At 60.6% G+C, this 21429-nt stretch overlaps 2 protein-coding genes across 4 annotated transcripts in view; one reads left to right on the top strand and one right to left on the bottom strand.

Annotated features, from left to right (window-relative positions):
- Positions 1-1006: 1006 nt before the first annotated feature.
- On the bottom strand, positions 1007-7587 carry PVALEF (parvalbumin like EF-hand containing). 2 transcript variants are annotated; one of them, XM_007056071.3, is made up of 5 exons: positions 7286-7587; positions 2672-2785; positions 2190-2325; positions 1510-1625; positions 1007-1179 (listed from the first exon to the last, which is right to left on the bottom strand). In XM_007056071.3, exons 2-5 carry the CDS (start codon positions 2775-2777, stop codon positions 1133-1135), a joined length of 405 nt encoding a protein of 134 aa, XP_007056133.1. In that variant the 5' UTR covers positions 2778-2785; positions 7286-7587; the 3' UTR covers positions 1007-1132. The 2 variants fall into 2 exon arrangements, with proteins under 2 accessions (XP_007056133.1, XP_043384602.1); XM_043528667.1 differs by lacking the exon at positions 7286-7587 and adding an exon at positions 3192-3398.
- Positions 7588-12387: 4800 nt separating this feature from the next.
- Positions 12388-21429, top strand: part of AATK (apoptosis associated tyrosine kinase) — a 64160-nt gene continuing 55118 nt past the window's right edge. Inside the window, exon 1 of one of the 2 annotated variants that reach the window (XM_037913882.2) lies at positions 12388-12505. In XM_037913882.2, the coding sequence (XP_037769810.1) occupies positions 12424-12505 (82 nt within the window). In that variant the 5' untranslated portion in view covers positions 12388-12423. Of the gene's footprint in view, positions 12506-13393; positions 13412-21429 lie in introns of those variants that run through there. The other variant, XM_043527739.1, reaches the window with a different exon arrangement.

Here is a 21429-nt window from a genome sequence, read left to right as displayed (position 1 = left end):
ACGGGTCCAGAGGGACTTTAACCCCGAGCTCTATGGCTGGTGCTGCATGCTGGGGGGAGGGGTTCACCTCAGCAGGCCAGTGGGGTTTGTGGACCCAGGCTGTATCTCCCCGTGCTAGGGGCTGGGGGCCAGGCCTCCTGGCTTCTCTCTCTGCACCACTAACTGCCCTCTGTCTGGCCAAGCCCCTCAGGCCAGCGGGAATTCCTGGCTGAGGCTGCTGTGGGTACAGGGAAGGGGCCAGGCGAAAGCAGAGAGCTCGGCCGCAGACAGGATCACACGAGAGAGTCTTTATTCGGGGCAGGAAATGGACCCGGCGGATGCGAACGGCACCAGGGCTGCAATACAAGTGCTGAGGGCTGCTCCTGCCCCCGCACGGCAGGGCAGGGACAGGGACGGGGGCGAGGCAGGACACGGCACAAGGACAGCGGCTGCAAATAGGAACTTTCTCCACCCCACCCTCCTCCAACTAGGGCAGCTGCTGCACATGGTGAACTGGCCCTTCTCCGGGCAGAGAGCAGCCAGCTGGCCCAGGCGGGGCTCTGCGGACGGTGCTGAGCTGGGCGCAGTCTGAGCGGGAGGGGAGGGGGCAGGGGGAAGGGAACGGATGCAGGAGGCCCAAGGCTCGGAGCTGCTCCGGGTCTGGTTTTTCTTCTCAGTCTTTCTGCTCCCAGCCCCGGCCTGGCTGGCCCTGACGCTCTGTCGGGTTGGGAGGCCGGGGGGAGGGCGGCACCGTCTGGAATGCGCCCGCTGCTGGTCCTGTGCGTCTCAGCTGCCCCCACGTCCCCGCCAGGGGAGGTGCTGGGGAGGTTAAGCTGCAATGGGGCCAGGGGGGTGGTTGTTATTTCTCAAGCCCTCCCTCCTGCCCTGGCCCAGAACTGCCTCCTACTGCTCTGGGCCTGGTGTGCATCTTGCTACCCCCCCTGCTCTCCCATCCCCGCAGGCCAGGTGTGGCTGCGACCTTCCCCCTCCCTCCCCAGCCCCTTCCCCTCCAAACTGGGGTCTAGGCGACAGAACACTCAGGACAAGCACGGTGCTGCACGGGCAGCCAGCAGCGGTCTCCCCGGGGGGCTGCCCCCAAAGCAGGCGGCCTGGTGCCAGGAAGTGGGGCGCACCTTCTCCTCTGCCTCCTGCCTTACTTCTTCTTGGGAATCTTCTCCTTCGTGACCAGGTCGGAGAACTCTGCAGGAAGATGAGGGAGAGGAGCAGTGGGTGCTGGGTCAGGCTGCCGTGTGTTTCGGGGCGAGCCGCACTTCGAGGCCGGGGAGATGGGCGGTAGGAGACCGTACGCAGCAGCTGGCTTCCTGCGCCTTCCAGACACCCCGGGGAGGCAGCTGGGGGCAAGCGGCGTCTCCACTGAATGTTGACACCCCCCCAAACAGTGCCGCAGAGCGCAGTTCCAGAGAGGCCCCATGTTCCACCGAAAGGTGGGGGCAGGGTTAGCAGGGCTTGGATACCCCCGGGGCAAGTGCTATGGACCCCCACCCTCCCGGCCGCCAGCCAGCCCCTTACCTTGGAAATCAATCCTCCCATCCCCATCTGTGTCAGCCGCTTGGATTATAGCTTCAGCCTCCTCGTCTGACAAGGGCACCGCAGGCATGGTGCTGGGCACGGTGGACAGGATGTACCTGCGGGACACGTGGCACCAGGCTCAGGAGGTGGCTGGGGCCTCAGCTGGCCTGGGACAAGGAGGGTTTCACAGTGCCAGGCGGGGCAGAGCGGCAGGTGAGGTTTGAGGGGACGGGCCAGACCCATGTAGCCCCTGCAGCATGGCGATGGTGCCCAAGGCCTCTGGGGGTGCCCCAGGTGGTGTCCGATTCTCTGGGGAGTGGGGGCTTATTGGGCTGAGAGAAGGTGGATTCGGGGCGCTGCAGGCAAGAGCTCTGGAGCCCACGGGCGCTTGGGAGCGTGGGCTGAGAGGAGACAGGGCCAGCACCCAGAGCAGCTCCTGGGCCTGCTGCAGCCTGGATCCCACCCCAGAGCCAGGGGCACCGTGGCAGCATTTAGCCCTAGCACCGGGTGCAGGTGCCAGCCTGGCAGCCCTGGGGAGCACAGTCCTCTGGCCGGTCAGCTACCCTGCCAAGGTGGGGCACCACAGGTGGGGGGGCAGGTGTGTGCCCTGGGAGGGAGGATGGACGTGGGCAGGGGCAGGGGCTAGTGGGGGAGGGAGGGTACAAGCCTCTGGCCGTTACTTGATCTCGTTCCACTCGATGAAGCCGCTGTTGTCCTTGTCCAGGAGCTGGAAAGCTTTGCGCACCTGCTCCTGCTGCTCGCTCGACGTCTGGAACTTCTGCATGTACTCGAAGAACTTGCTGTAGTTGAAGGCAGCTGCGGGCAGAGAGGGGCAGGGGACCCACACATCAGGAAGGAGGGGGCGGGCAAGCAGGCACCTGCCCATCACAGCAAGAGACAGACCAAGAACGGGCAGCAAAGCCTGCCCCTGGCTCACTGCTGCTGGTTTCCAGCCCTGCAGTCTGGGCTGGCCCAGGGCAGGCTCAGACCAATGGCCCGGGAACCTGCTGAGCCCCTTTAACCCCTTCCCTGCCCCTTTGAATTCATTGTCCAAAAAAGGAAAGCTGGGGGACAAACCTCCCCACGCAGTGCACCTGGGGCCTGGGTCAGAGCCAGCCTCTATCCCAGGGTGGGCAGGGCCCAGCCCTGTGACCCTCCATACCGTGATGTCTCATATCCGAGGGCAGCAGGTCAATGTCCTTGTCCGTCAGGGACGTTCCCAAGGCCAGCGCCATCTTCTTGACTTGGCAGGAAAAATCCTCGGCCATCCTGTCCCCTGGCGAGGAAAGGGGAGAGCTGAGCTGAGAGCCTGGCTGGTGCCGCCGGGGGCTGCTTGTCCACAGGAGGACGCAGGTGCGTGTGTGTGGATGGGGACGTTTCCCGGTGCTCCCCTTCGGGGAGGCCACGTAACCAGCTCTCATCCCTTCTCCAGCGTCGGGGAGCCGGGGGCTAGCGGAGGCCTCAGGTTAAACTCCTGGGGACACTGGACTGGACCTGCCTCCCGGTGCTGGTTAGTCTGTAGAGGGCTGGTAGTGGGTTTAGCGCTGGAGAAATACACCAGACTGAGCGCCCCAGGGGCCCAGCCCCCCCGTGTAGGCGGAGCACCGAGTCTGCACCCCCGGCTCCTCGCCACTGAGCCTCAGTCCTCGGTGGCTACTTGTCTCGGGCTGAGCAGAGCCCACCTGCTGAGGGAACAGCTTGTCCCCTCCAGCACTGCCTGTGTCCGGGGCTGAGAGCCCGCTGGGACCTGCCGGGCTGTTTCAGCCAGGCTGCACCCCACAGCTCTACGTCGAGCCGCTGTGTAGCTTCGTCCATGCAGCGTGAGCCACCCAGAGCCGCTCCCAGCCCAGCTCTTCTCTGCCCTTCCGAGCCAGGTCAGGTGGACAAACAGCTGCTGCGAACCTGCCAGGAGCCAGGCCCAGGCCTGCTGCACTGGGGCTAGCCAGAAGCCAGGTGTTTGGTGTTACATGCCCCTAGCCCAGCTGGTCTCCATTGTGGGCAGACCAAGAGCAGCCCTGCCTCTGCAGCGCTCTCTCCGACTCGCCCCCGAGAGCGGCTCTGGCTCAGCACGGGAGGGGGCGTTAGTGCCCTCCGAGTCCTTCCCCTGGCCTGTGCGTGGAGGTGGCACATCCTCCCCCAGGTGCCTGCCCACCACGTCCATTCTCCCAGCACCCCCCACCCGGCACAGTAAGACCATCCTGGAGACCGGCACTCGGAGGGGACTGGCGCATGGGCACCGACACCTCCTGGGGAAGCAGCGGGCGTCTAAGGAGGTGCCCAGTGGCTGTGCCTACAGCATGGCGTGACTGGAGCAGCTGTGCTGGGACGGCCTCGGACAGGGCTCCGAGCCGCAGATCTAACTCAGCCCCCGTGCTCCCTGCTTTTGGATGCAGGGTTTCCCCGTGACAGTCACTGGGAGTCCCACGGGGAACCCTCCCAGGGTGCTGGCATTGCCTCCCCCTTTGTCACTGTTAAATGGGGGCACCGGGGGGCTCAGCTGCTGGTGAAGCCTCCGCAGGGCTGGGCGCGGGCCAGGCATCTCCAGGCTGACTCAGCTGTGCTGGGTGCATGGGCGGGGGGTTGTGCTGAGAACCTCGGACTACTCCCAGGTGGAACAAAGGGGCGGGGGGGGGGGGGGGGAGGATGTTCCATGATCTACCAGGCTGTTTCCTGCCCCTGGGATCCCAGCCAACTCGGGATCCCAGCCAACTCCCGACCCCTGTGTTTTTGGCCTGGTGCAGAGCTGCCCTCTGTCCCTGTGCAGTTTTGCACACTCACAGCGTGACCCTGGCACACTCACACCTCCAGGCAGCCTCAGTGCCTCCTGGGGGGATCTGCCGCACAGGCCTGCAGGGCCTGGGTCAGAATGAGGGCAGAGAGGGGGGATTTTTCTAGTTCTGCCGGGCCTAGCTTCGAGGCTTGTGTCCCTGCTGAGCTGCTCGGAGGGACTAGGGCAAGAAACAGCCCTGGCTTCCCTGCAGGCCTTGTGGAGATGCTGGCTAGAGGGAGCTCAGTAAGCCCCGTGCATCGCCTCCCGTCCCCTGTGCTGACTCGCTGCCCGGCATGGCTCCTGGAGGAATGGGGCGATTTGCCCAGGCCGCGTGCTGCCTCCAGTCAGTTGTGCCAGGCTCCATGCACAGGGGCCCCTTTCATAAGGCACATGTGTGCCCCAAAGGGTGCCCGCGAGGCACTGGCTAGAACGCCTGCCCTGCAGCCGCCGCAGCAGGATTGCCCGCAGTGCCACGTGAGCACCGGGCCTGGCTGACTCTGAGGTGATGGGATCCCAGCTGTGCCATGGCTGGGGGTGGCATTTGGGCCCCTGCTCCTGGACACCAGGTTCTGTCGATGCTGCTGGCGCATTCCCACAGGGGCACTGGGGCCTGGCGTTCCCGGGCTCTTTGGGCACCCGTGCCCATTGCTGGGCTCGGACCTTGGCTGGCCAGGCAGATGCCAGCTGCTGGCCACTTGACTGTCGGCGGCAGTACAAGGTCTGCAGCAAGTGTCAGGGGGCCCAGCCAATGGGCGTCCCCCTCCCCTGGCCTGGGGGGCTCACCCCAAAGCTGGCTCTGTGCCCTGGTGTTTGGAATGGCTGAGTGCCCCGGCCCCTGCTTTCCTGGCCCCCCTCACTGATGGCTGCTGAGTTCTCCTGGCACATTGGGAGGGTTCCTTTTACTTGTGACCTTTCACGGGAAGTCGACATGGTCGGCGCCCCCTCAGCCAGCTCGCCAGGGCCCCGAGCCCCCTGCACGGCTTTCCCCAGGAGTGCAACACCCCACACAGGTCCCCTGCCCAGTTTGCTCTCAGCACAGGAACGGCCAGGGACCAGTGGGACAGTCAAACCGCCCCCTTCCCACCAAGGAGCCATTTTGTTGGCTCTGACGTTTCCCTTCTCCCTCTGTAGCCCCGTCCAGCATGGGCTCTCGGCTCACTCTGTGGGCGTTAGTTCATGGCACCTCTCAGCCTCACGCTGGGATATCTAGCCCCATGTTACAGCTGGGCAAACAGGGCCAGAGAGGGACGGTGCCTCGCCTACAATGTGAGCTGGGAGTAGAACCCAGGTGTCCTGGTTCCCAGCAGAAACCCCCAGACCAGCTGGGTCAAAGTCCGGGCTGACTTACCCCTGTGTCAGCCCATAGGAGGGCAGCAGGCATGAGCCCTGCTCGGCCCCACCTCTCCTGGGCAGCAGGATGTCTCCCACTGGGTTTATTATGTTGGTTGTTGATGGGGCCCCTCCACAAGCTCTTCTCTTTGCCCTCCGCCCCATGCCCTTGCTATGGGGGCTGGCACCAGCTGCAGCGTCAGACCACAGCAGGGACCCTGGAAACCCTCCAGCACCCCCGCCATGCCAGGAATCCTGCTCAAAGGGCAGAACCTCAAGCCCCCCTCCCACGGTAGCTCGTGTATTTATTTCTGGGGGATTGCATGTGGTTTTGAAGAAGGCTCCCTCCTCTCTGGGACTCTTCTATTCACAGGGCAGCGTCTTGTGATGCGACTCCGCTCTAGAGTTACACTGAGCCGAAATATTTCAGCCTTCCCAGCGGACTATCCGGTTCATGGGGCCAATGCAGCCGGCAGCTATTTGTGAAGGGCAGGGGCCTGCCCCGCTGGCTCTGGCCCCTCGGCTGTGCTGCGGGACCTGGCCCTCAGTGAGCTCCTGGGGTGCCAAGCAGCCAGGCGCCCCAGCAAGGGGATGGACTGACATTTGAAAGGGGGAGCAAAATCCTTCCAGTGAAATCTTGGCCTTGCTGAGCCCAGACGTCACTGCTGACCCAGCACGAGTGCCAGGGGGACCCAGGGGAAGGGCCCAGGCCGGGCACTGGCACAAGCCCTGAGTCCTTGGGCTGCCCGGCTGCTGAGCTCTGCAGGGGCGGGTATTCCCTCTCTCCCAGCATGGGGCCCATGGCCCACTTGGACCTCAAGGGCCATTGCATTCGCCTTCTCTCCCTTGGGGGTCTCCTGCGTTGTATTTATTTAGAGTTCCAGTCACAGTGAGGGAGTTGGGGGGGGGCAATCCCCTGTCCTGGGCTGGGGGGCAATCCCCTGTCCTGGGCTAGGGGACCCTTTGACTTTTAACAGTACAAAACAAAATCCCCCCAGCCGGCAGCTCCCCCCTTCCCACTGAACTGTACCAGACCCAATGCCTGCCTGGCTCTCCCCGGCCGTACCCCCCTCCCCGGCAGCACAGCCGAGATGGGCTTGCAGCATGCTCGTAGGGTGACTCTAACCAGGCAGGCTGTAGGCTGGTCCCTGTGTGTCCCATGGGCCCTGGCCTGGGTGGCCTCTGACGCCCACCAAAGAGCTGCACCTAAAGTCCTGCATTTGCCATCAGAGCCGTGTCCCTCCCAACGGGCTCAAGGACTAACCGTGCGGCCGTGGGCTCTGCAGACCCCTCCCTGACGGTGGCTGTGCCCCTAAACCAGCCACCCAGCTCCCAGGGCCTGCGGAGCACCCTCCCTCTTGTGGGGACAGAGCCGGGAGGGTCACGGCCGGACTTGGTGGGCAGGGGGTGCCTTGCACAGTGCACTCAGACCCTGTGACTGTCGGGAGCCTTCTTGGTTGGCACTCAGAGGCTGGTAACTCATCATCACCTCCCTCCTCCAGCTCCCCCTCGGGCTGGCCAGGCCATTCCCGCTGGAGCCAGCTAGCAAAGCTGGGGGCTCTTTCCAAGCTGACTTCTCCCTTGTTTCCGTGCACGGTTTACAGCTGATGCCTCGTTCCTCACCAGCTGCCTTCTCCTCTGGCTTTATTCCCACCTGGGTCTCCGGCTGGCACTTACCTGGTGCAGGCTTCGTGGCAGGCTCCTTCCAGAACAGCCCTCAGCAAGTTCTCCTTGGGCGCTAGGCACGTCCCTGGTTTTTATAGGCAACGCTTGGGCTTGCTATTTAGGGAGTGCTGCACCTGTCGGCCACTGCAGCCCTCCTGGGCCCTTTCAAGATGCTGGCAGCAAGCGGCTTGGATTATCTTGGCATAGCTTAGCATTAGCAGAGCCTCATTAGCAGCTGGCATCTCAGCACCTGCGCTGGCCATAGAGCTGCAGGAGAGGGAGTCTCCAGAACAGACGCCTACTCCCAAAAGCCCTCCCTCACTCCAGGAGCAAGCAAAGCCCCCCGCTGGGGTGACTGGGGGGGGGAGGGGAGGGCCGACGTTGCTGAAGGAGAATAGTGGAATGGACAAGCTGCTTGCCAGCAGGTCCCACCTCCCAGGAGCCTCTGGAACCAGTGACTGTGGGCACGTTATCTGCACTATGAAGCATCTCGGGGTTCTGTCCTCTGTCTGAGACCTGGAAACTCATGACACTGACCCTGCTGTACATAATCCCTGCCCTTTCCCCACTGCCTTCCATCCAAGCCTCTTGCATCATGTCACAAATACCTGGTGGTGCAGCCCCTGTAGGGGAATTCTTAAAGTTTCCACTGTTCTTAATGTTTCCTCTGAATATTGTGGGGGTGCCTCAGTTTCCCCTATGCAGTTCTTAAGTATCTAGGGGGTGGAATAAGGGTGTATGATCATTGCAGAGCCCTAGAGGGCAGGTGTGTGCAGGGGTCTGGACACAGAGAATGGCCGACACCCTGTTTCCTGGCAACTGATGGCCTGGGCCCTTCCCCCCTGCAAGGTGAGAGCTAAAGGGTTGGAGAACAAAGGGATCAGGCGAGCTCCTGGTCCCGAAAGGGATAAAGCCCAGGGGAGGAGGGGCTCTAGAGAGTTTCAGTTTGGGGCTGGCTGGGGACATGGAGTGAAGTGCGGATGTGGTTGTCTGGCTCACTGCCCCCCAAAATGGACCCAGCTGAGGGGTCCTGTTCTCTGCACCTACAAGCTCTGTGTTAGACCATGTTCCTGCCGTCTAATAAACCTCTGTTTTACTGGCTGGCTGAGAGTCACGTCTGACTGCGGAGTTGCGGGGCAGGACCCTCTGGCTTCCCCAGGACCCTGCCTGGGCGGACTCGCTGGGGGAAGCGCACGGAGGGGCAGAGGATGCTGAATGCTCCAAGGTCAGATCCAGGAAGGTGGAAGCTGTGTGAGCTGTTTGCCCTGCAGACAGGCTGCTCCCAGAGATGAGACTTCCCCAGAGTCCTGCCTGGCTTCGTAGGGAGCCATTCCAGAGCATCGCCCAGGGACTCCGTGACAGCTGGAAAGCCCCAACAAGCAAGCAAGGCCTCAGAGGGGGACTCCCCCGCCTCTCAGCTGAGCAGAGACCCCAGCAGAGACACCTGACTCCTTTCCACTTAGGAGGAATATTCTTTCCATGTGTGTTGTGCTCTCTGCTCTTGCTCAGCCTGTGTGCTGTGCAACCACTCTCACAATCCTCCACGCTGGCTACAAGGGGGAATTGTGCTGATCAGAGCTGGGTACAAAGCAATGTAATCTCGAGTCCCAGGGAGAAAGCAAATTAGTTCTGAATGATGCGGCTGCCTTCCTGGAGAACGTTTATTTGCAAGAAGACTTTACTTTCTCCAAGCCAGGATCTATTTGTGGCAGCGCGGCAGCTGCAGCGCAGTGTTCTTTGCAAGCTCAGGTCTTCTGAACAATTAACAGTGCACGTAAATTTGGCATTCAATATTAGAAGTGCAGGAGAGGATGCTCCCTGTTGTGCTAAAAGCTCAACCCTATCAGCATGCTGCTATGCCCGTGCAGCTGGGCTAAACGTCCATCCTCCGATGAGGGCTTCCAGTCGCCACATCCCAGCAGATGCAGCCCTGCAGACCGTGGGGGAAGTCTGCGCCGCTCTGGAAGACTTCAGCTGGCCTTTTTCTCCATGCTGGGATGGACCAAAACCCATCACTCGGGCCCATCTCCGGCTTTGTGAGGGGTTCTTCCTTCTTGCCCTATGAGGGTGCAGCCCAATGGCTGTCCCATGAAGGGCTGCGGTGACCTTTCCCTCCAGGCAGTCCAGGCAGGAGGACTGGGCTGGGGCAGCTCGTCCTGTTGGCTGCTGAGGAACGTCCCACGCTGCTGCACGTCAGCACAGGGCTGCTGGACAGAAGACCGAGGTGAACTCTGCAACAGGACAATCAGCAGGGGCTGTTGGGGCGAGCTGGGCATGGGAGACCTAGCGAGCCTGGGCACCAGGGGAGCAGCTAGTCGGCCACCGGGGCCTGGGGAACATTAAATCATGTGCCAATCAAGTGAGGTAAATGTCTGGGAGGCAGGGAGGGGGAAGGTGCACCTCTTGCTGAGCACGGCCTCCCCCTGGGCATGTTGCAACAGCACTGTTTGGGAAAATGGGGCCACCTGTTCGGTTCGGTCAGGTCTGTGGCCTAGAAAGGGAGGGGAGTCCCTCTGGCTGCCCTGGTGAGATGAGAGCCTTTCTGCCGCCTCCCCATGGGATGCTGGGTCCTCAGGTCATTCCCCTGCCCACTAGCTCCTGCCCGGCCAGCTGCGTGGCACCTTGCTGACCTGGGAGTGGCCGCCAGGGTGGTGGGAGCCATCTGGCCTCCTGGTGACGCCGTGAATCCCATCTCTGTTCAGCGAGAGCAGCTTTGCTGATCGCGGAAGCAGCTGCTTTCCAATGACTCTGAACCCGCTCTCCGTCTTTTACGAGGACACTCTCCAAGCACTTCGGACACCAATATAAAGAACCTGATGTGCTCTCCCTGCTCTGCCTTTGTGACACAGCTAAAGAAAGATCATCCCCCATCGTAGACAGGGAAACCGAGGGACAGGTGAACGGCGAAGTGATGTCCCCAAGGTCACACAGCAAGTCGGTGGCAGGGCTAGGAACGGAACCCAGCACGCCCGGTTTCTCTGTTTTAAAACCAGTGGAAAGGCACAAATCTCCCCGGAGCCCCGTGAGGAATGCGAACAGCACTGGGGCAGCTGGGCGGGCGGAAGCAGTGAAGAGCTGGGTGCTCTGTGCACCAAGGCCAAGTCTGGGTCCGCGGCAGCCACGCAGCCCTGCCAGACGAGACGCCCTCCTGAAGGAGACGCCTGCAGCGCTGAACCAGGGCTGTGCTGGGACGGCTGCCAGTCGGGCTCTGTTGGGATCTGGCTCCCATTGTAGCCAAAGCCCCTGGGCTCCAGGCAGGGGCATGTGTAGGCGCCGGCGTCTGTGTTTGTTCTGTTCATCTCTGTTTGTAGCTAGGGGTTGTGGGGTTGAAATAACATGAGATGGGGGCTCGTCAGTCCCTTGGGGTGGACACAGCCAGGGAGCCCAGATCCTGGATCGTTCTGGTGCACAAAGGGGTCTCGAGTGCACCGCCAAGGTGAGACATGGCCCCTGTGCTCAGCTAGTGGGGTGTCCTGGTGATGCCCCAAGCGGGGCGGGGGGCTGTACGTGTGAGAGAGCGCTGGGGAGAGCCAGTGGCAGCCGGGGAATCATGTCAGAAAAATTGTTGGGGGACAAAACTGTGTCAGCCTATGGAACATTATCTGTGATGACGCACGGCCGGGGCGGGGGGGAACCAATGCTGGGGGCGGGGAACTGCCCCCAGACAAATGAGCCCCCGAGTATGAGCTGCGTGGGGGGGAGGGGAGGTGCCTGTGCACATCTGCAGGACAAATGGCTCCACTTGTGATTTTATTCCCCAGTTTAAAACAAATAATATCTTATTTTTTGCATGCAGAGCCCCAAGTCAGTTTACTGCATTCCCCCCCTCCCCTGCATTGGCCCCCTGCCCCCACCTCTGCACTAGCCCCCCATCTCCGCTCCTGCACTAGCCCCTCACCTTCGCCCCTGCGCTAGCCCCCCTCTCCTGCACTAGCCCCCGCCCCTGCACTAGCCCCCCATCTCCACTCCTGCACTCGCCCCCTGCTGCACTAGCCCCCCACCTTCAAACCTGCACTATCCCCCCAGCTCTGCACTAGCCCCCACCTTCACCCCTGCACTATCCCCCCCTGCACTAGCCCCCCACCTTCACCCTTGCACTAGCCCCCCCCGCACTAGTCCCCGCCCCTGCAGTAGCCCCCCACCTTCACCCCTGCGCTAGCCCCCTTTTCCTGCACTAGCCCCCGCCCCTGCACTAGCCCCCCATCTCCACTCCTGCACTCGCCCCCTGCTGCACTAGCCCCCCACCTTCAAACCTGCACTATCCCCCCAGCTCTGCACTAGCCCCCTATCTCCACTCCTGCACTATCCCCCCCGCACTAGCCCCCCACTTTCACCCCTGCACTATCCCCCCCCGCACTAGTCCCTGCCCCTGCACTAGCCCCCCACCTTCACCCCTGCACTAGCCCCCCTCTCCTGCACTAGCCCCCCACCTTCACCCCCGCACTAGCCCCCCACCTTCACCCCCGCACTAGCCCCCCACCTTCACCCCTGCACTATCCCCCCCCTGCACTAGTCCCTGCCCCTGCACTAGCCCCCCACCTTCACCCCTGCACTAGCCCCCCTCTCCTGCACTAGCCCCCCACCTTCACCCCTGCACTAGCCCCCCTCTCCTGCACTAGCCCCCCACCTTCACCCCTGCACTAGCCCCCCCCACACTAGCCCCCGCCCCTGCACTCGCCCCCCATCTCCACCCCTGCACTCGCCCCCACTCCCCCAGCGGCGCAGCGGAGCCCGAGCCGGGGGGGGGGCAGAGGATGAGCTCAGGGGTCGCAGCCCGGCCGAGCCCCCCCGGCTCCCTCCCCCCGCTCCGCTCCCCTCCCCGCTGCTCGCCGCCGCCGGGGGACCGGAGCAAGATGGCGATGCCGCCGCCGCGCCCAGGGTCAGCACCGGAACAGCTCCTCGGCCCGCGCCGCGCCCGGCCCCCGCCCCGCGCCCGCCCCGGCTCCCCGCCGCGGCGCCCCCGCTGAGCGCCCCGGGGTGGCGCGGGCCGGGGGGGGCCGAGCCGCTGGCGCCCCGGGGCTCTGCGGGCCGCCCGGGGCTCGTGGCGCCGCTGCCGCGGGGAGAGGGTCCGGCCCGCGCCGCTCCGCGGCTGCCTGCGCCCCCCTTGCCGCCCCCCTTGCCGCCCCCCCCGCCGCCGCCTTGCCCTGGGAATGGCTGCGAAGCGCCTTGCTATTGTCATGTCGCCTTCTTTCCTGCACCCCAGCTTCGCCTTCAGCTCGCCCTTCGACCCCGGTAAGTGCTGCTGGGCCCCGGGGGGCCGGGTGTGTCCAGGGGGGTGCTCCCCCCCCGAGCCCCCCCAGGCCTGCGGCTCCTCTCCCCCCCCCCCCCCGCCTGCACGCGGGGCTTGTCTCCGGAGCATGTTGTTCTTTGCCCCCCCTCGCCCCCCATTTTTCTTTTTGCACGGAATCAACCCTTCCTGACCCCCATCAGCGCTGTCAGACCCTGGGGGGGCCGTGGTTAAGGGGTGGGGGGGTTTATTTATTTATTTATGCAGGCATGCAGGCATGCTGCTGCAACCCTGCAATTGTTTTGCAGTGATTTTATAGGGACCTAAGGGAGATAAATGTCTGCAAAGGGCCGGGCCGATTCCTCAGCCGGGGCAGCCTCTGGGGAGGGGGGCGCGTTCCCTGGACATGGGTACCTGAGGTCACTCAGCATCCCACACCTGTCTCGCCATGTTGGCTGCCAGGGAGAAGGACCGTTTCTCCAGGGGCCACTCCTGCTGCCTGGCGGGACCGGGAGGAGGGGGTCAGCTTGGGTGTTCTGCCCACATATTGCTTTGAGCCTAAAGGGGGAAACTGCATGAAGCCAAGCGCCATGTGGCTTGGATCTCTGGCTCTAAAGGGGGGAGGTGGTTGGAGCTCAGCTGTAGGGACTGGGGTAAGAATGGATATCCCGTCGGCGGTCGAGCCCAAACCTCAGCGCAGGCTTCGCGGGAGCTGCTTTCCCTGCTGCCTTTCTCTTGGGATCTCTTGGGTTATTTGAACCTGGGTCCCTGATTCACAGAGGGACAACGTTCCTGCAAAGCCAGGGCTGGTTTGGCTCCCACGGACACCTCTCGCTGTGAGGAATGTCGCTGCATTTTATCGGCTGACGGGATGAAATCGAATCTCCTTGCAACAGGCCCAATTTGTTCTGGTGTGTGAGAGCCATGATTTCGCATTCATTGTCTTACTGGGCATTTACTTGTATTGTCAAAACAGGCTGCAGGCCCTGTGGGGGTTTTGCATTAACTGCCCTAGCTGCAGCTGCCGTTGGTTTGTGTCGTCTCGACTTCTTAGCTGCGCAGGGGTGAAAGATGGACTCCGCTGGCTATGAAAGAAACATGAATTTGCCTTCAATACCTTGAAATGTCACTTTTATGTTCTCCCCTGGAGCTGTCAGACAGAAAGGAACCGCTGTGTTTGGCGCTGATAAGGGATCGTGGCGCAATGTCCTGGGCCGCTTTCACGGCTGCCCTGCGTTTTATTCAGCTGTGTTTTGGGACCCTGGCGTCTGCGCTGCCTCGGAAGGCATTTGTGTGATTTTAAAAGGTGTGGTGACGAAGGAGAGACCCAAGCAATCAAGCCCTTCTGCTCCCCATTAAATGCTCATGCTGGATTCTGTTCCCATCGGGGGCCCAGGTGCATTAGCCCGTTTTATAGAATCTGTGAAAAGATGATGGGTGGTTAGTGAAACGCTGATGAGCTGGCTTATATTTGATAGCGCATGAGGGGGTAATTAGGGTACAATGCTGACAGTTGGTCATGCAGGCATTTCAGGGAGCTGGACGTTATGTAAGCAGCCGTTTTATGGCCGCGGTTGTGTTCCATCTGCAGGAGCACACGGCAGACCCGACAGCAGAGAAGTGGCTGTGTTCCTGTTTGTGTCTGGGGCTGCTTTGTGCAAATCTACCCCTTGTCATTCTGTGTTTCACTCCTCTGGCAGTTAGTTGACGACAATAGGGTGAGGGTGGCCTGGCAGAAAGCGCACATGCAGCCAGATGTGTTGAATTCCACATGCAGCGGTTGGTTACTCCAAAACCTTCCCATACAGGCCCAGCACTGCAGAAGGCAGAGATCGATTTTGCTACTTGTAAAATCATGAGTGATCCAGTAATGAATCACAGAGCTTTGAGCACACCAAGCTCTATATACGTGCAGGTATTATTATGTTTACCAAAACAATGAGCTAAAAAGCCTATGTGTGCGTTTGGTTTAAGTACACAACCAAACTAACTGCTTATGAGGTTGGTTTCCCATCAGGCTTTGTGTAAAGAGATCAGCCATTTGCATCTGCAAAACCATTTTATTGGTAAAGGGCTAAATTTACATAGATGAAACTAGCAGCTTCCATTGCTAGGCACTGCACGCAATAGATTTGATGGCCTTGCTCCAGATTCTGCCTGTTAAAAATGGGATCCTGTTTCCCCATCCTCCTGTGGAAAATAAGATTTCTGTGCATCTAGCACAAAGTCTTGTTAGTAACTGTGCATAACCTAGTTCCAAGTGTGATTTTAAAAAACAAAAGCATGTTTGTTGTGCAGGAGACTTCATGGTCTTGTTGAGTTTGATTTGTGCTCCGAAGCAAACCCTTTATGATTGGCACTGAAAATGTTTTATTGCTGGTGATACCAAACGCTCAATTTGAGACCCTAATCTCATCAAACGAGATTAAATGGATGCAGCATTTAAAAATGTATCCATTTTAGGGATTTATACTGCACTTCTCACCATAGTGGCTGATCGCACCCTGGCCTCTGAACGTTTTAGTTTGTTGTTACAAATGACTCCTACAATTACCATCAGTGCGAGAAATTAAAGGGGGAAAATAGTGTTCTCTGTTCCCTCAGTTTGTTTGCATTGTGCTTTTGATACCACTTTGGGTCAGGTCAGTATGCAGTTTCCCCAGCTTGTCAGTTTCTTGGGTGTTTCATTGGGGCTGGACAGGAGCAAATGAAACCCTTTAAAGTAAGAGAAGGTCATTGTAAACTCACAAAAATTGGCAGGGGGAGGGGCTGGGTACAGCCTGAAGCTACTTTTGGGTCCTTTAAAAAAAAACCCCAAACCCAACTAGGTTTCAAGTTGATGGTGTTGCTTTCACTTCAGGGGACTCTGGTCCTCATTCACATGGCCCACAGACACCGTGGGGAGGAAGGAAAACTTGGGAACAAGCCTGTCGAGACACGTGACTGTCAAACTTTAAAAACAACGAACAGGTTGGTGGCGGGAGCAAGTCACTAGGCGGCCGCAGTGGGATGTCTCGGAATGACATACAGGTCATTTGCAGTGCTGACATTTGGTTCACTGCATCACAGATGGGGGGAGGCATTGGGGTGATGTCGGGGTGACGGGGGGCATCAGGGTGCGAAAGTGACAGTGAGGGACCTGCCAGTCCACAGCGGGTGCTGGCCCCTTAGTTTAGCCTGCATGGCTGTATTACTGCTCCAGTCCTCCCGGAACAAATAACTTCTCCTTGGCTCCCCAGCTCTGTGCTGTAGGTGGGTTGTGCCGCTTGTCTGTCGCTGACCCCCTGAGTGCTGATATACGTCAGAATACGTCTCTTCATCGGGCTCTCCTGTACTGTTGACTCTTGATCCACGAACTCCCCCTCTCCCCCACCGCTGCCTGCATCTGTTCCACCCTTTGGGGTACCCCAGTGCAGGATCGGCACTCGGATATCAGCCCACATTCCTCTTGGATTCCCAGCAGACTTTATCAAACGCCTCCAGAACCTCCTTAATTCTCGCTTGTCTAATCCACGAGCCAGACCCGATCATTCTCCCCCAAAGCCCAGTGGGCGTGCAAAGGCTTCGTGGCAGGCTCCGTGCCATGCTGAAGACTCCATCCTTCTTACCAAGCAGACTGAAGGCTGTGACTTACCAAAGACCCGCTGGGTGTTCAGTGCCTGGATCTTACTGGATTTCTGTGGAGGTTGGGTGACCATAGGCTGCTTTTTAAATCTCACCCTAAAACTTCCTTGTGCGTGTCTGCGGGGCACTTGGCCCCTGGCTGTGCCAGGCCTGAGGTTTAGCAGTGGGGTGAGATGTAGGGGGTGGGGCTGGGGGTGTTCTTTGTTTGAGGCGAAAGGAGCCTCAAGCCAACTCCCCCATCCAGGGAAGAGGGCAGCTTATCGGGGTGATGATTCCCCTCCCTGTTTTCCACCCAATGTACTGCAATGTCATTCTCACACCCCTCCCACCCCCATAACCCCCAACCCCCCCCCCCCGCTCATGTGACCCGCCCTTGGGCCCTGATCCCGCTCTCTCATTTTGGTAGCTCCATGGGGACTGCAGTGTCCTCCATGGGGAAAGAGGGGTATTGAGCAGGGTCAGAACCCCTCCCCACCCCGCTCCCAGCCTGGCCATGGGATCGGTGCAGGAACAAGGGGCCTTCACTCCCATGGGCTGGGTCCTGAGGGTGTAGCCCATTTTGGGGAGGTGGGGAGAAAATAGGATGCCCAGAATGACCCCCCCTTCTGTTTGTGAGCTAGACAGGGCAGGGCTGGGGGCAAATGTCTCTGGAGCAGGTGTCGGCTCCCAGCCCTCTCGGCAGGAGCTCCCCACCCCCTGGGGCTGCCTTTCAAGGGCTTGATGAGCTGGTTCCACTCTCCCCGGAAGTGCCCCGCGGCGCTCGGGCCTGGGTTCCCAGACCTGGGGGTTGCCCCTCAGCCTGGCAGTGCTGCTTGGCTCTGGCCTAGGTCTAGACCGCAGACTAGCCCATAACTCCCTTCCCACTGATGTCAGGGCTGGCGCCGGGATTCAGGAGTTCCCGGCTTCTAGAGATTGTTCTCTTGGATCCAGGCCTTGTGCCAAGCCTGAGAAGCTCAGCTGAGCCCTGTGGAGTGGGGGACAGCAGGGATCCCCTCCCCCAGCCTCGAGGCCCTGCCCCAGGGGCCCCGTGCCCGGTAGCGGTTCTGCTGGGTCAGGCCCAGGAGGGTCTGGGCCTGGGTGATGCTCTCCCTCAACCAGGACCTCTGTTCTGCTTGTTCAGGGTGAGTCCCCAGCGACAGCCTGTGTGATTTGCTGGTGCAGCTGCCTGGGCCTGAGTTGCCCCGTTGGCTGCACTGGGGAGCCGCTTCCCAGTGGTGCCCTGGGCAGGTGGGTTTGGAGTTGGCACTGGCAGCTCCTGGGCCTGCCTCGGATGGAGGGGGTTGCCCTTGTGAGCAGCCGTCCGTCTTGGAGAGTCTGAGCGTGGTGTGGGGCCTGCGGATCTGACCCAGCTCTCAGTGCCCTGCCCACGTCCTGCCGAGAGTGAGCGCCCACCCCCAGGCCAAGGAAGGTAGGGTAACCGGAGAGGGAGGCTCCTGCCAGTGTCCATGGCACCTGCGGGCCTGAGCGGGCTCAGGGTGAACTCTTAGGGCTGGAACTTCAAATAACTGGGCTGTGGACTGGGCCTGCCCTTGATGGCTAATGTGCTCCAAGCCCACAGAGCCTAAGCCATGACTCCCCCGCCGTATGCCAGCTCCCCCGCCCCGGGCGCTACCTGGGCTTCATCCGTGGCGAGGTTGCTCGGGGTTTGCAAAGTGTTTCGCTTCTGGGCTTGGGGTGAGCCTGGCGCTTGCTCGCAGCCTGCAGGCTCAAGCACCGTAGGACTCTGGCCACTCCTGCAGGGACAGCCAGGATGACGGGCTTGCCACGGAAGTGAGGGGTTGTTCCTGGGGTAAGACATAAAGTGGGCAGGGGATGTGCAAGCTTCTGCGACACTGCTTTACTAATGCCCCTCAGTCCCGACTCACAGCGCCCCACGATTCTAAGCCTGGGCTCCCCACACACTTCACTGTTTCCTTCCTGACCTGCAGCATCCGTCTGTTCCTCTTCTGGCTGGACACTTCCCACTGTCCCCACTCAGGCTAGGAGCAGGTGCGCTCTGACGTGGACACTTACCCTGAAGCCTTCAGGGCAGTCACCCCGTTGGCCTCCTCCGCCCAGAGCGCAGCGCTCCAGAGGTGAAAGGCTGGCGTGACCCAGTGACCTGCCTCTGCCTCTGGTCAAGAATTTTGACAAGGATGCAAACTGCTCCGGGCTTTAGATGCTGAAGAGTCTGCCGCAGAGACCCAAAGGCAGTTCAGTGGCCTGTTGGCCCGTGCACATAGTTCGTGCCAGCGTCTGTCTCGCTTGCCTTCTCCAGCCCGGTGCAAACATCCACGTGCGGAAGAAACCAGCAACGTTCAGTCTGCCAGAAGCAGTGGGGTTCTCGGTGCTGGCCCCGTGGCTGCTTATGGGACTCGGTTGAGCAAAGCCGCTTAAAGCCTGACATCTGACCTACCTTGAAGCTCCATAAATAGCTGTATTTGGCTGCTGCTCTGTGTTCTCAATGAGAGAGAGGGAAGGTGAAATGTTACAATGCTAATAAAACATCGATCGGACCTGGGGTGGCTTGAAATGGCTCTGGGATGACGCATGGCAGGTTCCGGGAGCTGCTGTGGTTTGACTGCGCCCTTTGCCTTCAGCGTACTTTTTGCAGGAGGGCCTGTGTGGCCTGCAGTCCTGGCGACAGTGTTTCTGTAGCTAGGGGTGAATTCTAAGGGCTGCCAGGGGAAGGCGACAGGTTCGGACTAGACATGAGGTACAGTATCGAGCAATGAGGGGACTGACCCCTGGACCAGTTTACCAAAGGAGCTGGGGGAGTTTTCAGCACTGGCCGTCTTTTTAAGGCAAGAGCGGAATATCTTCCCGAAGGCGTGCTGTGGCCCAAGCAGATGGGATGGGCTGGAAGCAGGAAGGCCTGGGTGAGGGTGTCTGGCCTGGGTTACTCAGCAGGTCAGACTAGATGACTGTGACTCTATTAATGCCATTGGAGAGAGGTTTATTTTCTGCCTTTACATTGTCACAGGCTGAGTGCGTGCAGGTGGGTGGGGAGCGCAGGGACTGTGCCCTGGACTCTGTCTGTATGGCTGCTGCTTTCTCAGGGAAAGGTGGAAACTGGACCAGCCCCGCCTTCGAGAAAGAATCCAGCAGAAATGCCCCCTGGTTTTAATAGGACACGTGAGAGTGCGCCCTCTGCAGGCTGTGCACAGCATTTCCTGCACCAGTGCTGGGCCCGGAGCTGTGCGCAGGGCACGGGTCATGTGGCCTGGCGTGACGTGCAAGGAGGTGGATGGAACCCTGTGACCGTAAGCCCTGCTAGAACCATGACCGGCAGAGGGGGGTTGTGACAGTGTCGTTCAGAGCACATTTTATCCCATGGGACCCCAAGGTGGCTTGCATGCTTACGTTGATACGCCGGCTAGGCCCACGGCGTGCTTTACCCACCACTGAAATGCAGCCCCCTCTGGAGCAGAACATGGCAGCAGCTTAACAGCTCTACTTGCAATGCTGTGGAAGCTTTCAGGCCAGGAAGCGAAAGGGGTGACTGGGACTGCAGACAGGCAGAACGGAGTTACCCCTGGTGGCAGTTGCTTGGGACCCTGAGGTTAACAGAGCTGTCAGAGAGAGAAATGTGACACTCCTGTAAAGTGTGAAAAGCCAAGCAGCAAACAAGCCACCTTTCACCACTCGGCACTCTACAAACCCCAGAGCGGGAGCAAGGCAGTGAGTGGCTGTGTTGGGGCAGGGCAGAGGAGTCTATGCAGTATCGAGGGGAGATATGGGGTGTGCCGTTTGCATTCTGGTTGCCCTGCCGGGCGGTTAGTTAGTATCATCTCCTGTAGGCTCCTGTTGGGCCTCATCCATCCACATAGCCGGCTGTGCTGGGCAGACCTGCTCGCAGCACGAGGTATCAGATAACCCAGAACGAGCCACACGGGGAGAGTTTGTGAAGTGGAAAGAGATTTCGGCTTCACAAGTGAGCTTCAGCCAGCGCAACTGGATCAGGTCTGCCCAGAGAGCTGGAGATCGGGGCAGGAGGCTGTAAGGCGGCTCGTTGTACCCCCCTCCCCTGCACCAAGAGAGCTGTAGTGAGGGGGGGGGCTGTAAGGCGGCTCGTTGTACCCCCCTCCCCTGCACCAAGAGAGCTGTAGTGAGGGGGGGGGGGGGCTGTAAGACGGCTCGTTGTACCCACCTCCCCTGCACCAAGAGAGCTGTAGTGTGGGGGGGGGCGGGCTGTAAGACGGCTCGTTGTACCCCCCTCTCCTGCACCAAGAGAGCTGTAGTGTGTGGGGGGGGGGGGCTGTAAGACGGCTCGTTGTACCCCCCTCCCCTGCACCAAGAGAGCTGTAGTGTCCCTGCACCAAGAGAGCTGTAGTGAGGGGGGGGGCTGTAAGGCGGCTCGTTGTACCCCCCTCCCCTGCACCAAGAGAGCTGTAGTGTGTGTGTGGGGGGGTGGGCTGTAAGGCGGCTCGTTGTACCCCCCTCCCCTGCACCAAGAGAGCTGTAGTGGGGGGGGGGGGCTGTAAGACGGCTCGTTGTACCCACCTCCCCTGCACCAAGAGAGCTGTAGTGTGTGTGTGGGGGGGTGGGCTGTAAGACGGCTCGTTGTACCCCCCTCTCCTGCACCAAGAGAGCTGGAGATCGGGGCAGGAGGCTGTAAGATGGCTTGTTGTACCCCCCTCCCCTGCACCAAGAGAGCTGTAGTTGCGGGGGGGGGGGGGGGGCTGTAAGACGGCTCGTTGTACCCCCCTCTCCTGCACCAAGAGAGCTGTAGTGGGGGGGGGGCTGTAAGACGGCTCGTTGTACCCCCCTCCCCTGCACCAAGAGAGCTGTAGTTGCGGGGGGGGAGGGGCTGTAAATGGCTCATTGTATACCCCCCCAACATCAAGAGAGCTGGAATTCACCAGGGGGCTGTAAAATGGCTTGTTGTGCCCCCCTACCTGCATCAAGAGAGCAGGAGATCACGGGGGAGGTGGCTGGAGGTGGCTCGTCATCTCCCCTCCCCAGCGTCAGGCAGGGCTGTGGCAAAGGCTGGGTGTTTTGTATGCTAGCGTTCCCTTCAGCCAGCAGCCGCGCGCAGTCTCTGGCAGCTGGGCTGGCTCCGGGTGCCGGGGCAGCCCCGGGAGCGGTGCTCTTGGAGCTCTGCAGTGCAGCAGGCTGCTATCCTGTGGCGATGGGGCTTCCGGATCAGAGCGGCGATCGGTGACGCTCCACGTTGTGGGTGGGTTTGTTCCCCATCCTCTCTCCGCTTGGCCATCCCCTCTGCTCCCCCCTCTCCCTGTCCCGGCATGGGCGATTGCATTTAGGATGACAATACAAATCCCCGTCAAAGCAAATGAAGGGCAATTAATATGTGAGGTTGCAAAGG

Source organism: Chelonia mydas, chromosome 14 (genome assembly GCF_015237465.2).
Source record: "Chelonia mydas isolate rCheMyd1 chromosome 14, rCheMyd1.pri.v2, whole genome shotgun sequence".
NCBI classification, from domain to species: domain Eukaryota; kingdom Metazoa; phylum Chordata; order Testudines; family Cheloniidae; genus Chelonia; species Chelonia mydas.
This window is presented reverse-complemented; position numbering and strand designations above follow the sequence as displayed.

Bases quoted from the DNA above. Each gene is read 5' to 3' on its own strand.
- PVALEF (XM_043528667.1), bottom strand. From the start codon at position 3,324: ATGGACGAAGCTACACAGCGGCTCGACGTAGAGCTGTGGGGTGCAGCC. The intron at 2,786-3,191 runs GTGGGCTCTGCT...TTTCCTCGCCAG, and splicing joins ACAAGCTGTTCCCTCAGCAG to GGGACAGGATGGCCGAGGAT. The intron at 1,626-2,189 runs GTAACGGCCAGA...CGTGTCCCGCAG, and splicing joins ATCGAGTGGAACGAGATCAA to GTACATCCTGTCCACCGTGC.